This window comes from Hemiscyllium ocellatum, chromosome 14 (genome assembly GCF_020745735.1).
Source record: "Hemiscyllium ocellatum isolate sHemOce1 chromosome 14, sHemOce1.pat.X.cur, whole genome shotgun sequence".
Classification (NCBI taxonomy): Eukaryota; Metazoa; Chordata; class Chondrichthyes; order Orectolobiformes; family Hemiscylliidae; genus Hemiscyllium; species Hemiscyllium ocellatum.
The window spans coordinates 73,296,384-73,311,019 of NC_083414.1; the positions used below are offsets into that span (position 1 = coordinate 73,296,384).

The window sequence follows — 14,636 nt, forward strand, 5'->3', positions numbered from 1 at the left end:
TTGGCTAACTGATCTATTCGTTGGAGAATTATCTTGGAATCCCTACAGTGTGGAAACAGACTATGCAGCCCAACTATGCCAACTTGTTCCAAAGGGCATCCCACCTAAACTCACCCCCATACCCTTCCTCTGTAACCCTACATTTCCCATGGTTAATCTATCTGACCTACATGTCCCTGGATACCATGGACAATTTCTCATGGCTAATCCACCTAACCTCCACAGCTTTGGACTGTGGGAGGAAACTGGAGCACCCAGGGGAAACCTACTCCAACACAGGGAGAACGTGCAAACTCCATACAGGTTGAATTGAGTGCAAGTCCCTGCCACTGGGAGGCAGCATTGCTAAGCAATGAGCCACTCTGCTGCTATTTTCCATTCTGTTGGGACCCTCCGGAATTTAGAATGTTCCGGAATATTTTGATTAATGCCTCCATTGTATCTAGAGGCAACATGAAGGCAAAAGGTTTTCCTAACATAGATATCGTGGTCAGCAATGTTTTTGCTAATAAGGTGTTGGAACCTGGTTCAATAATAACTTACAGCTTAGATTGAATAAATACCCACAGGCTGGGATTTGAATTGAATAAGAATCTGGAATTAAGTATCTACCAATGACGACAAACCTATTGGATTCAGTAATGGCCTTTATGAAGGAAACTGTCAACTGTGCCTGGTCCACATGTGACTCCAGACCCACAGTGATGTGGTTAACTCTTAGCTGGGCAATTAGTGATGGTAGTTGAAAATGTGTTGCTGGTTAAAGCACAGCAGGTCAGGCAGCATCCAAGGAATAGGAAATTCGACGTTTCGGGCATAAGCCCTTCATCAGGATTCCTGATGAAGGGCTTATGCCCGAAACGTCGAATTTCCTATTCCTTGGATGCTGCCTGACCTGCTGTGCTTTAACCAGCAACACATTTTCAACTGTGATCTCCAGCATCTGCAGACCTCATTTTTTTTAAAATTAGTGATGGTAATCAATGCCGTCTAGTCAGCAATGCTAGCTGTAAATGAATTTTAAAAATAATTTTCAAGCCCACATCTAACATCAATCTGTCTGGTCCGATACAATGACTCTGTTTGGGAAGAAAGGTTCTGTAACGTGAATGATGAGTGCCATTAGAGTTAATGTCTAAGGCAGCCAGTGACACTGCAGTAATGAGTGATGCCAGCCATCTTGGCACAAGGTTCAGACAGCAAACGGCTTGTCCGTCATTGAAGAAATGAGTGCGCGCCACTGAGCAAGAAAATGTTTTATTGGAAAGAAAGACTTGCAGAGCTGGTCTGAAACATTCAAATGACATCCACACTGTCCCTGGCAGGGTCTTTCACTGATTTAGGATCCACATTCCTGATGAAGGGCTTATGCTCGAAACGTCGATTCTCTTGCTCCTCAGATGCTGCCTGACCTGCCGTGTTTTTCCAGCACCACACTCTCGACTCGGATCTCCAGCATCTGCAGTCCTCCCTTTCTCCATTTTACCAATGCCAGCAATCTCCTAATCAGGACCACGCAACAAAGATGAGAGTCTGGGCATAATTGGAACAGTGAAACAAGTGCTTTATTTAAATCCATTGTATATGCTAACCCGATTTCGCCCAAGTCAATGCATCCTACCACAACTGTAACAATGGCTGTATAAAATAGCACAATGGTAGTGACCCTACCCTGGACCGGGGAGGCCTGGGAAGCCAGGTTCAAGCCTCACCTGCCCCAGAGGCGTGTAATAACATGTCCAAACAGGTTGATTAGAAAGGAAAATGGATAACTAAAACATACTTGCATACTTGAGCACAACAGAACCTGGCCTCTTCCTAAGCCTGCCTCACCTTTCAATCATCTCATAGCTGCTCTGATTTGAGCCTCAGAGCTCCAACGGTGTCTATTCCCCACATCCTGGTCAATCAGAATGGTCTAACACAATTTTGTATACGCAATGACCCAGCCTCCACTGCAGAAGACAATTCCTGAGACTCCAGCAAGGAATTCCTCCTCATCTCCGTCTTAAACAGAAAGACTTCCTTATTTTTAAAATGGAGCCCCTCACCGTGTGCTAGATTGCCCTCCTCCCTGGTGGGATTTGCACATTGGTGGTCCCATACAATCCAATAAATTCACTTGCAAGCCGGCTTCACCCTGATCCAGGTACGGATATCAGGCAGTAAAAAACAGAGGCCTTTCTTGACATTGGAGGTGGCTGATCTACCTGCGGAATGGACCCAATCATGCTAGCAAGTGGACCGGGTTCTCATTTGATATTCCCAAGATGTACCTAGTCCTATCAAACATGGAGATCCCGCCCTCCAGCTTTCCTGGGAGGCACTTTTGTTTGGACGAAGTAATGGCCTTCCATATGGTTTCCTGTTATTGTCCTATGCTGGACAGATGCAGTTTCTCTCTGGCGTGGGGGGGGGGGGTCACCCAAAAACGTCTGATTTTCATAGCCACAGAGATGTCCTCGTCTGGTCCTGGGGCACACACAGAGCTTCCGAGGCTTCCTGAGGGGCAGTCCCAACTTAGGAGGCCTTTTCCTGTGCTTCCCATCCTATTCCGACCGGATCGCAGGAAGCCCACTCTCATTATCGGAGCTCCCCAACTGCTGAGATATCCAGCTCCATTAGCACACATTAAACCACTTTGGTTAGTAACTTGTCAGTAGTTAAATATGCTAAATGTAATCAGTTGTGTCAGTAAAATTAAACACGCCCCCGCCCACCCCCCCTCCAATTCCCCCAACTCCCTATTTATGAACTGAAGCCCCTATACACAGGTTGGAAGCAACTAAACATGTCTAAGAATAGAATCTTAGTTCCTTGCCTCCATTTGAGAAACCGATCAAAGTGGTCTGACCCTGTGCAACACTGAGAATGCCTCATTTATAAAGTAAAACCACCTCTGCACACCCACCCCACGCCCCCACCCCCCCTCAAGATCTGGAGTGAATCCCTGAGAAGGAAGGGGCTGTCACTGGATGACTCCCCCATTCCCAATTGAACAGACCCTGAGATTATCAACATCCACTCTGAGTACATTTTCTACCCTCCTTTTACTCTGGTTCCTCTTCATTGACAGATGGGCACACACCCTAACCCACCCCAGCTCCTGCCAGCTGCTGCTGCCGCCCTCAATTGGGATCAGACTGTGCCCCCAGAGGTCTGCCAGATGTGGTTTTTCTCTCTCTGGCTGATGAGATCACTGTTCCAAGGGCATCCCATCCTCGCCATTCCGTCGGCACACTGGTTGACCACCTATCAGACACAGAAATGCCACTCGCATTGCTTATTGGCGCACCGGTCACCAGGGCTGTCCAATGGCCAATATTACTTGCGCTCATCCATCACTCCCAGATGTACCACACAGTCTGCTTCACATTGTGGTGTTGTGGGCATCAAACAGCATTAGTTGGCACAGGCACCAGTCCATCGAAGGTTGTCAGTGTTAGGAGGTGTAGGAGATAATGTACTCAGTCAGTCAGCCTCCGCCAGCTAGGCTTCACTGCAACATTCATAAATATTGTCTTCCATTAATGCGATCACTTGCTCAAACTTGTGTTGGAACTGCATGCGTCTGGTCACTGAATTAGATTCCAAGGCATTCATCACCTGAAGAGACAGAGAGAGGGAGAGTGTGAGAGTATGAAATAGTGAGGGGGGTGTGGGGGAGTGTGAGAGAGCATAAAATAATGAGGGGGGGATTGTGAGGGGGGTGTGGGGGACTGTGAGAGGATGAAATAGTGAGGAGGGAATGTGAGAATATGAAATAGTGAGGGGGGTGTGGGGGAATGTGCGAGTATGAAATAGTGTGGGGGAGTGTGAGAATATGAAATAGTGAGGGGGGTGAGGGGGAGTATGAGAATCTGAAATAGTGAGGGGGTGTGGGGGAGTACGAAATAGTGAGGGGGGTGTGGGGGAGTGTGAGAATATGAAATATTGAGGTGGTGGGGGGGAATGTGAGAGTATGAAACAGTGAGGGGAGTATGGGGGAGTGTGAGAGAGCATAAAATAGTGAGGGGGAGATTGTGAGAATATGAAATAATGAGGGAGGTGTGGGGGAGTGTGAGAGTATGAAATAGTGAGGGAGGTGTGGGGGAGTGTGAGAATATGAAATAGTGAGGGGGGTGTGGGGGAGTGTGAGAGTATGAAATAGTGAGGGGGGTGTGGGGGAGTGTGAGAATATGAAATAGTGAGGGAGGTGTGGGGGAGTGTGAGAGTATGAAATAGTGAGGGAGGTGTGGGGGAGTGTGAGAGTATGAAATAGTGAGGGGGGTGTGGGGGAGTGTGGGAATATGAAATAGTGAGGGGGGTGTGGGGGAGTGTGAGAGTGTGAAATAGTGAGGGAGTGTGGGGGAGTGTGAGAGTATGAAATAGTGAGGGGGGTGTGGGGGAGTGTGGGAATATGAAATAGTGAGAGGGGTGTGGGGGAGTGTGAGAGTATGAAATAGTGAGGGGGGTGTGGGGGAGTGTGGGAATATGAAATAGTGAGAGGGGTGTGGGGGAGTGTGAGAGTGTGAAATAGTGAGGGAGTGTGGGGGAGTGTGAGAGTATGAAATAGTGAGGGGGGTGTGGGGGAGTGTGGGAATATGAAATTGTGAGGGGGTGTGGGGGAGTGTGGGAGTATGAAATAGTGAGTGAGAGAGAGTCACAGAGACAGAGTAATGGAGAGAGGCACAGACAGGGATAGGAAAAGTGTGGGAATATGAAATTGTGTGTGTGTGTGTGTGTGTGTGTGTGTGTGTGTGTGTGTGTGTGTGTGTGTGTGTGAGAGAGAGAGAGAGAGAGGAGGTGAGGGAATATGAAATAGTGAGAGGCAGAGATGTAGAAAATGGGCGTGACAGAGACATTAATAAACTGAGAGGGGAAGGGTGGACAGGGGAAGGGAGGGGAGAGTAAGTATTAGCAGCTAACATTCACAACTGAGTTTTAAATGTGGTTTTCCTCTCAAAACCTCTGAAAAGTGTTCCTAATGGCAGCACCATTAGGTGGGACACCAGTGATGCTACACTGGGACTTTGTGAGACCCTATTTGGGCCTGATGGCATTTACCCTAGGATTCTCTGGGAAGCTAGAGAGGACATAGCGGGGCTATTGGCCTTGATTTTTATGTCGTCATTGTCAACGGGAATAGTGCCAGAAGACTGGAGGATAGCGAATGTGGTTCCTTTGTTCAAGAAGGGGAGTAGGGATAGCCCTAGTAACTATAGGCCAGTGAGTCTCACTTCTGTTGTGGGCAAAGTCTTAGAGAGAATTGTAAGGGATAAGATTTATGAACATCTGGATAGGAATAATGTGATCAAGGATACTCAGCATGGTTTTGTGAAGGGCAGGTCGTGCCTCACAAACCTTATTGAGTTCTTTGAGAAGGTGACTAAGGAGGTGGATGAGGGTAAAGCAGTAGATGTGGTGTATATGGATTTTAGCAAGGCGTTCGATAAGGTACCCCATGGTAGGCTAATGCAAAAACTACGGAGGTATGGCATTGAGGATACATTAGAGGTTTGGATTAGGAATTGGCTGGCTGGAAGGAGACAGAGCGTAGTAGTTGATGGACTAGGTTCATCTTGGAGTGCAGTTACTAGCGGTGTACCACAGGGATCTGTTTTGGGACCGTTGCTGTTTGTCATCTTTATAAATGATCTAGAGGAGGGGCTTGAAAGCTGGGTGAGCAAGTTTGCGGATGACACAAAGGTCGGTGGAGTTGTGGACAGTGAAGAAGGATGTGGCAGGTTACAGCGGGATATAGATAGGTTGCAGAGCTGGGCAGAAAGGTGGCAGATGGAATTCAATGTAGCTAAGTGTGAAGTCATTCACTTTGGTAGGAGTAACAAGAAGATGAATTACTGGGCTAATGGTAGGCTACTTGGTAGTGTGGATGAGCAGAGGGATCTTGGTGTCCATGTACACAGATCTCTGAAAGTTGCCACCCAGGTAAATAGTGCTGTGAGGAAGGCATATGGTGTACTGGGCTTTATTGGTAGAGGAATTGAGTTCCGGAGTCCTGAGGTCATGTTGCAGTTGTATAAGACTCTGGTGCGGCCTCATCTGGAGTATTGTGTGCAGTTTTGGTCGCCATACTATAGGAAGGATGTGGAGGCACTGGAACGGGTGCAGAGGAGGTTTACCAGGATGTTGCCTGGCATGGTAGGAAGATCGTATGAGGAAAGGCTGAGGCACTTGGGCCTGTTCTCATTGGAGAAAAGAAGGTTTAGGAGAGATTTGATAGAGGTGTATAAGATGATTAGGGGTTTAGATAGGGTAGACACTGAGAACCTTTTACCGCTAATGGAGTCAGCTGTTACTAGGGGACACAGCTTTAAATTAAGGGGTGGTAGGTATAGGACAGATGTTAGTGGTAGATTCTTTACTCAGCGGGTTGTGAGTTCATGGAATGCCCTGCCAGTAGCAGTGGTGGACTCTCCCTCTTTATGGTCATTTAAGCGGGCATTGGATAAACATATGGAGGTTATTGGGCTAGTGTAGGTTAGGTAGGATTTGGTCGGCGCAACATCGAGGGCCGAAGGGCCTGTACTGCGCTGTATTTTTCTATGTTCTATATGTTCTATGTTCTATTCCCCTCACTGTCCTGTAGAGGGGGGGTTACGTGAGGGATGTGTGGGAGATTATCCCTGCCTTTGAAATATGGAAGCATGGGACAAATGCCAACAAATTTCCACCCTCAGAATGGGAAACAAATGGAACTGTGAGAGTGACAAGAAGTCTCGTTAGTGACGTCTTGAAAGGAGGAGAGCCCGAGGTTTTGGCAGCTTGCTCTGGACTGAGGAGGTGTGGAGACTCCCGCTGAAGTCAAACATAAGGCAAAAAGGAAGAGGTTAGACAGTAAAAGTCACAGAGCAATGTGGATGGGGGTGAGGGGAGGGGATGTGGTGATGGAGGATGAGGTAAGGAAGGAGAGTATGAGGGAAGTTGGGGTGAGGGAGAATGGGGGTGAGGGAGGATGGGAGGAGGGAGGATGGGGTGATGGTGGAAGGGGTGATGGTGGAAGGGGTGAGGGAGGATGGGAGTGAAGGAGGATGGGGGTGAGGGAGGATGGGGGTGAGGGAGGAAGGGGTGAGGGAGGATGGGGGTGAGGGAGGATGGGGGTGAGGGAGGATGGGGGTGAGGGAGGATGTGGTGAGGCAGGATGGGGGTGAGGGAGGATGGGGGTGAGGGAGGATGGGGGTGAGGATGGATGGGGGTGAGGGAGGATGGGGGTGATGGTGGAAGGGGTGATGGTGGAAGGGGTGATGGTGGAAGGGGTGAGGGAGGATGGGGTGGGGGAGGATGGAGTGAGGGAGGATGGGGTGAGGGAGGATGGGGTGATGGTGGAATGGGTGAGGGAGGATGGGGTGAGGGAGGAAGGGGTGAGGGAGGATGGGGTGAGGGAGGATGGGGTGAGGGAGGAAGGGGTGAGGGAGGATGGAGTGAGGGAGGATGGGAGGAGGGAGTGAGAGAGGATGGGGTGAGGAAGAATGGGCGTGAGGGAGGATGGGGTGATGGTGGAAGGGGTGAGGGAGGATGGGGGTGAGGGAGGATGGGGGTGAGGGAGGATGGGGTGATGGTGGAAGGGACGAGGGAGGATGGGGTGAGGGAGGATGGGGGAGAGGGAGGATGGGGGTGATGGTGGAAGGGACGAGGGAGGATGGGGTGAGGGAGGATGGGGGTGAGGGAGAAGGCAGTGAGGGAGGATGGGGGTGAGGGAGGAGGGGGGTGAGGGAGGAGGGGAGTGAGGGAGGATGGGGTGATGGTGGAAGGGGTGAGGGAGGATGGGAGTGAGGGAGGATGGGGTGAAGGAGGATTGGAGTGAGGGAGGATGGGAGTGAGGGAGGATGGGGTGATGGTGGAAGGGGTGAGGGAGGATGGGAGTGAGGGAGGATGGGGTGAAGGAGGATTGGAGTGAGGGAGGATGGGGGTGAGGGAGGATGGGGTGAAGGAGGAGGGGAGTGAGGGAAGAGGGAGTGATGGTGGAAGGGGTGAGGGAGGATAGGAGTGAGGGTGGAGAGAGTGATGGTGGAAGAGGTAAAGGAGGATGGGAGTGAGGGCGCGATGGTGGAAGGGGTGAGAGGAAATGGAGATGGAAGAGTGTGGGATGAGGGTGGATGGGGTGATGGTGGAAGGGGATGAAAGATGATGGGGTGAGGGTAGAAGAGGTGACCGTGGATGGAGTAAGATTGACATGTCGTGTACAGTATGTCCGAGCAGCAGTGTGCCACCCCTACTGACAGACTGCACGTTTTGTGAGCAGATGGACACAGGGTTTCAGAAGCACACACTACTTTCAATATTTCCCTCCTTATCCCAGCGGATGGGGAAAACCCAGTGATAAGAGTCGCTGTGTCTGAACTCAACTCATTCGACTTTGTAATATTCTTCCCCAGAGCCCAGTGGAGGTTGGACTCAAGGCAGATTGAGACTGTCAGGGGTTATCGGGGGAGTGGGAGGAACGTGAAGATCAGAGCTATCACAATCTTATTGAAGGACAGAACAAGATCAGAGGGCCGATTGGTCTGTTTTCCATCCTAGCTCATGTGATGCCAGCACATGTGCGCCAATAAAGGAGAACTCAGTTGGAGTGTGAGTCTGTGTCCCAGTCTTTGAGGGTGAATGTGTCTGACTTGTACCTGAGCCTGACAGTGTTGGGAGTGACGAGAGGGAAATATTTGTGGATGTCCCTGCATGCCTCTCCACATGGTAGTGAGGGAGGAAGGGAGTGCGGGCTGGGCTTGGGGGGGGCAGAAGACTGTCTACTGGGCTCCGATTGGTTACATGACCTGTCAATTTCACAAGCACCACCTTCTGCAGAACAGAAACAGCCGGAACTAACACACACAGTGGACCCACCTGACCGCGATATCTCTTGGCGTATTTGTAGATTTCAGCCATGGCGAAATTAGTGTTGAACTCATTTTGGTGTTTCTGCAAACAAAATAAAATGAGAATGCTCCAATTTCAGAAACACCGTTTTGCTACATCTTACTGGCAGAATGCAAAGCCAGTTTCATTGTTGATTCAGTTCAACATTTGACAGCTATCAGCACAAAGGAACAACATATCACATTGACTGTACTCTTTCTTACTGCATCAAATACAGAGCTCCAACAGTACTTACCTCATCAAACACTCCCATGACAGGGACAGCACAGAGTTATATACAGAGTAAAGCTCCATCTGCACTGTCCCCTATCAAACACTCCCAGGACAGGGACAGCATAGAGTTATACACAGAGTAAAGCTCCATCTGCACTGTCCCCTATCAAACACTCCCAGGACAGGGACAGCACAGAGTTACACACAGAGTAAAGCTCCATCTGCACTATCCCCTATCAAACACTCCCAGGACAGGGACAGGGACAGCACAGAGTTATATACAGAGTAAAGCTCCATCTGCACTATCCCCTATCAAACACTCCCGGGACAGGGACAGGGGCAGCACAGAGTTATATACAGAGTAAAGCTCCATCTGCACTATCCCCTATCAAACACTCCCAGGACAGGGACAGGGACAGGGACAGCACAGAGTTATATACAGAGTAAAGCTCCATCTGCACTATCCCCTATCAAACACTCCTAGGACAGGGACAGCATGGGGTTAGATAAAAGTAAATCTCTCTCTATATTGACCACCATCAAACATTCTCAGGGCAGAGACAGCACATGGTTAGATACAAAGCTCCCCCTACACAGTCCCCATTAAACTCTCCAAGGACAGAAACAGCGTGGAGATAGAGACAGAATAAATCTCTCTTTAGGGTGTCCCCAGAAAACACTCCCAGGTCAGGGACAGCAGAGGGGTTGAATACAGAGTAAAGCTCCCTCTACAACCTTCCACTCAGTCTCTGCTGCTTACCCGAGACTCCTCTGCCAGGTGAGCATTCATTTCCTGTTCACTCAGTGTGATCATTTCCTGGATCTCTCGGTAATATCTCTGCACAGCTTTCTTGTATTCTGGGATTTCCTTTGCGTATAAGAGTTTATTTGTTGGTGAATCCTAAAGGAGAAATAAAAACAACAGAAGATTCTGCATTGTGATCCTATGTTGCCAAGATGTAGGAGTATGTAAATCAGGAGTAGGCCATTCAGCCCCTCAAGCACTACTGTCTCAGAAGGTCCTGGCTGATCTGAGGGCTCCATATTCCTGCCCAGCTGCTGATAATCTTTCATCCTCCTTACTTAAGGTGAATGCTTAATGATATTCCCACCTCCTTTTGATGCAAAGCATTCCAAGGACTCATGACTCTGAGAGAAAATTGCTCCCTGTCTTTGCCTTCAATGAGTGACTCCTTATTTTTAAACAGTGTCCCTGAATTTTCGAGCCTCCCACAACATCCTCTCCATGTCCACCCAGTGAAGGTCCCTCCAAAACATAGGATCCTATCAAATCACCTCTGACTCTTCTAACCTTCAAAGGATACACACCCAGCCTGGCTAGCCTTTCCTCAGAACACAGGCCATTCCAGCTTTTAGTCCAGTAAACCTTCTCTAAGATGCTTCCAGCATGTTCACATACATATACTGACTAGTACTGTACAGAGTACTCCAGGTGTGGTCTCACTAATGCCCTGTATAACTGAAGCTTATCCTCCCTCTTCTTGTATCCTTTGTCACAATAAAACATAACATTCTGTGAGCTTTCTTGATTACTCACTGTACCTGCACACTGACCTTCTGCACTAGGACACCCAGGTCTCTCTGCGCGTAAGAGCACTGCAGCCCCTATATTATAACAGATAATATGCTTCTTTTTTTAGTCTTCGTCCCAAGATGGACAATTTCCAATTATTACACTCTCTGGGTTGAACCTTACGGTTTTTTTTTGGTTGATTAAATGCAAGTTGAGTTTTGCGAAGGGATTCTCACTATGAAGTTTCTCATCTTTTCTTACAGGGCTCACTGCATTGAGTGGGGTTTCAGTACCTGCAGTGTCTCTGATCTGATCGCTGCCCCCATCCTAACGCTCGCCGTTCCCGGTGCAACTTGTCTCTCGGCAGTGATCCTGGAATTCACCGGCATTCTGATTTAAATCCTGGTGCATACCTGGACACGCACAGTCAGTCTGGAGCTGTCCTGTTCAGTTTCTGGCAGGAGGGTGGATAGGGCAGATGGTGGGGTCTGAAATTGGTGTGACACTGTGCAGGCAGAGAGTTTGCAGTAATATTGCATGTGGTGGTGCAGAGACCAGATTTCTGAGGACTAGCAGTGGAGGCCACAACACCTGACCTTGGTCCGAGTCTCACCATCTGGAGGATTACCCATTGCTCAGTGTCCTTCTCCACTTTGCCAGTGTCAGGGCCATCGTCTTCTCTCTGTTAGTTTGCACTCACGGTTTCTCCATGATTCTCACCGAGATTCATGCTCCACCACTCTCACAATTGCCTGTCACCCACCCCAGCCTCCAATACCACCAATTGAGCCTGACCCCTGTGCTGCCTGCTCACTTACTTGAGACATCTCCCCACCTGCGCCAACAGCACCAGCTGAACCACCCACGTTCACCTCCAATTAATACCTGGATCCTTTTATTGCAGGAGGAAAGCAGCCCCCAATAGAGCAGACAGAGTCAAGATGGATGGCTCCTCACCCATGGACTCTGTCTCTTGTGTCTCACCCATGGACCCTGTCTCCTGTGTCTCACCCATGGACCGTGTCTCTGTGTCTCACCCGTGGACCGTGTCTCGTGTGTCTCACGCATGGACCCTGTCTCGTGTGTCTCACCCGTGGACCCTGTCTCCTGTGTCTCACCCGTGGACCCTGTCTCCTGTGGCTCACCCATGGACCGTGTCTCTGTGTCTCACCCGTGGACAGTGTCTCGACTGGGACTGCCCCCAAGGATGGTGGACTAGCCAAATCAAAAGGCCCTGCCCTAGTATCAGAGACTACTCTAATTTAATGGGGGGGGGGGGGGGCCTAAGTGAAGGGTCAACTTGACTGAGGCTGGCTGACAACCACCACAAGCTTCTTGCTTGGTGTATGTGCTCAATGGCAAGGCAGGACGGGAGTAATATTCGCTTTGATTCTCTGGCTGACCTGGCCAAAAAAGAAAGTGAGTGGATACTCTAGCAGTGAGAGAAGAGGCCGGAGACACAGCCTATCCCAGGCCATGAGTTGGGTATGTGTCCCTCAGCATTATAATGAGTGTTACTGGCACAGCCTGAGGTGCAACACTGAATTGCAGATGCTGAGATTGCCTTGCTTCCCCATGTCACTCAGAGCCTGCTGGGATTCTGTCCCGATTGCCACAAACCTACCCTACTCACTCAACACATCACTTTGTATTCTCCATAAGTCCTCCTTACAAATTACTTTCCTCTCTATCCTTGTGCCATTGCAAATTCAGCAACCATTCCTTTGATCCCGTCATCCAAGACCATAATAGTTGTCATCTTGTCAATATGCTACCCGCAAAAACACAAGCATAAGGTTTCTGTAATAAACGTAAATGCTGCAGCTTATCTGGAAACCTACATACGGTATATTCCACTAATTCTGCCCTATCCACAGCATGTATTACCTACTCTAAGAACTTCAGTACATTGGTCATATATGATCTCCCTTTCACATAACCATGATGCTTCTGCCTGATTACCTTGAATCTTTTTTTAGCTGCCCTGATAGAACATCTTTAATAAGAGTTCTAAACTTTCTATATTCTCGATTCCAGTCTGGAACTCACTCCTAGGTATCTGTTATTCTATATACAAATAGAATGGTTGCTTTCTTATGAAGCTCTGCATTATAGGAAAACCATGCTTTAGAAACAGTGCTTTAAGTGTTGGCAATGCAATTGCATCACAGCCACCACTTTTTAAAAGTTTGCACTTTAGAAACAGTGTCTAGATTAGAGTGGTGCTGGAAGAGCACAGCAGTTCAAGCAACATCCGAGGAGCAGGAAAATCGACTTTTCGGGCAAAAGCCTTTCATCAGGAATAAAGGCAGAGAGCCTGAAGGGTGGAGAGATAAGCTAGAGGAGGGTGGGGGTGGGGAGAAAGTAGCATAGAGTACAATAGGTGAATAGGGGAGGGGATGAAGGTGATAGGTCAAGGGCGGGGTGAGGGTGGAGTGGATAGGTGGAAAAGAAAATAGGCAGGTAGGACAAGTCATGGGGACAGTGCTGAGCTGGAAGCTTGGAACTGGGATGAGGTGGGGGAAGGGGAAATGAAGAAACTGTTGAAGTCCACATTGATGCCCTGGGGTTGAAGTGTTCCAAGGTGGAAGATGAGGCGTTCTTCCTCCAGGCGTCTGGTGGTGAGGGAACGGCGGTGAAGGAGGCCCAGGACCTCCATGTCCTCGGCAGAGTGGGAGGGGGAGTTGAAATGTTGGGCCACGGGACGGTGTAGTTGATTGGTGCGGGTGTCCCTGAGATGTTCCCTAAAGTGCTCTGCTAGGAGGCGCCCAATCTCCCCATTGTAGAGGAGACCGCATCGGGAGCAACGGATACAATAAATGATATTGGTGGATGTGCAGGTAAAACTTTGATGGATGTGGAAGGCTCCTTGGATGGAGGTGAGGGAGGAGGTATGGGCACAGGTTTTGCAATTCCTGTGGTGGCACGGGAGAGTGGGTTTTTGGGGGGCGTGGACCTGACCAGGTAGTACGGAGGGAACATTTCAACTCCCCCTCCCACTCTGCTGAGGACATGGAGGTCCTGAGCCTCCTTCACCACCGCTCTATCACCACCGATGCCTGGAGGAAGAACGCCTCATCTTCCACCTTGGAACACTTCAACCCCAGGGCATCAATGTGGACTTCAACAGTTTCCTCATTTCCCCTTCCCCCACCTCACCCCAGTTCCAAACTTCCAGCTCAGCACTGTCCCCATGACCTGTCCTACCTGCCTATCTTCCATTCCACCTATCCACTCCACCCTCCTCTCTGACCTATCACCTTCTTCCCCACCCCATCCACCCATTGTACTCTTTGCTACCCTCCCCCACCCTCCTCCCCCGACCTATCACCTTCATCCCCTCCCCCACTCACCTATTGTACTCTCTGCTACCTTCTCTCCACCCCCACCCTCCTCTCATTTATCTGTCCACCCTTCAAGCCTGTATTCCTGTATGCATGTATTCCTGATGAAGGGCTTTTGCCCAAAAGGTCGACTTTCCTGCTCCTCGGATGCTGCCTGAACTGCTGTGCTTTTCCAGCACCACTCTAATCCAGACTCTGGTTTCCAGCATCTGCAGTCATTGTTTTTACCTACTTTAGAAACAGTGTCCCGATTCGTCAATCGCGTTACACGAATTCACATTATATAAAACACGTGTTGTTGCAGAATTCCCTGTATAATCTCTACCAAACACCTCGATTAGATTCCAGTCTGTAACACTCCCAGGTATCTGTCATTCTATATATAAACCCCCACCTCACCCCTCGACTAGATTCCAATCTGTAACTCACTCCCAGGTATCTGTTATTCTATATATAAATCCCACCTCACCCCTCGATTAGATTCCAATCTGTAACTCACTCCCAGGTATCTGTCATTCTATATATAAACCCCCACCTCACCCCTCGACTAGATTCCAATCTGTAACTCACTCCCAGGTATCTGTCATTCTATATATAAACCCCCACCTCACCCCTCGACTAGATTCCAATCTGTAACTCACTCCCAGGTATCTGTCATTCTATATATAAACCCC

The 14,636-nt window shown here is 49.2% G+C and overlaps 1 protein-coding gene across 2 annotated transcripts in view; it reads right to left on the reverse strand.

Moving 5' to 3' along the window:
• Positions 1-2,739: 2,739 nt before the first annotated feature.
• Positions 2,740-14,636, reverse strand: part of plxnd1 (plexin D1) — a 115,804-nt gene continuing 103,907 nt past the window's right edge. For both annotated transcript variants that reach the window (XM_060835796.1, XM_060835795.1), the window contains exons 35-37: positions 9,845-9,985; positions 8,839-8,913; positions 2,740-3,606 (exon numbers count right to left, since the gene is read on the reverse strand). In XM_060835796.1, the coding sequence (XP_060691779.1) occupies positions 3,490-3,606; positions 8,839-8,913; positions 9,845-9,985 (333 nt within the window). In that variant the 3' untranslated portion in view covers positions 2,740-3,489. The remainder of the gene's footprint in view (positions 3,607-8,838; positions 8,914-9,844; positions 9,986-14,636) is intronic.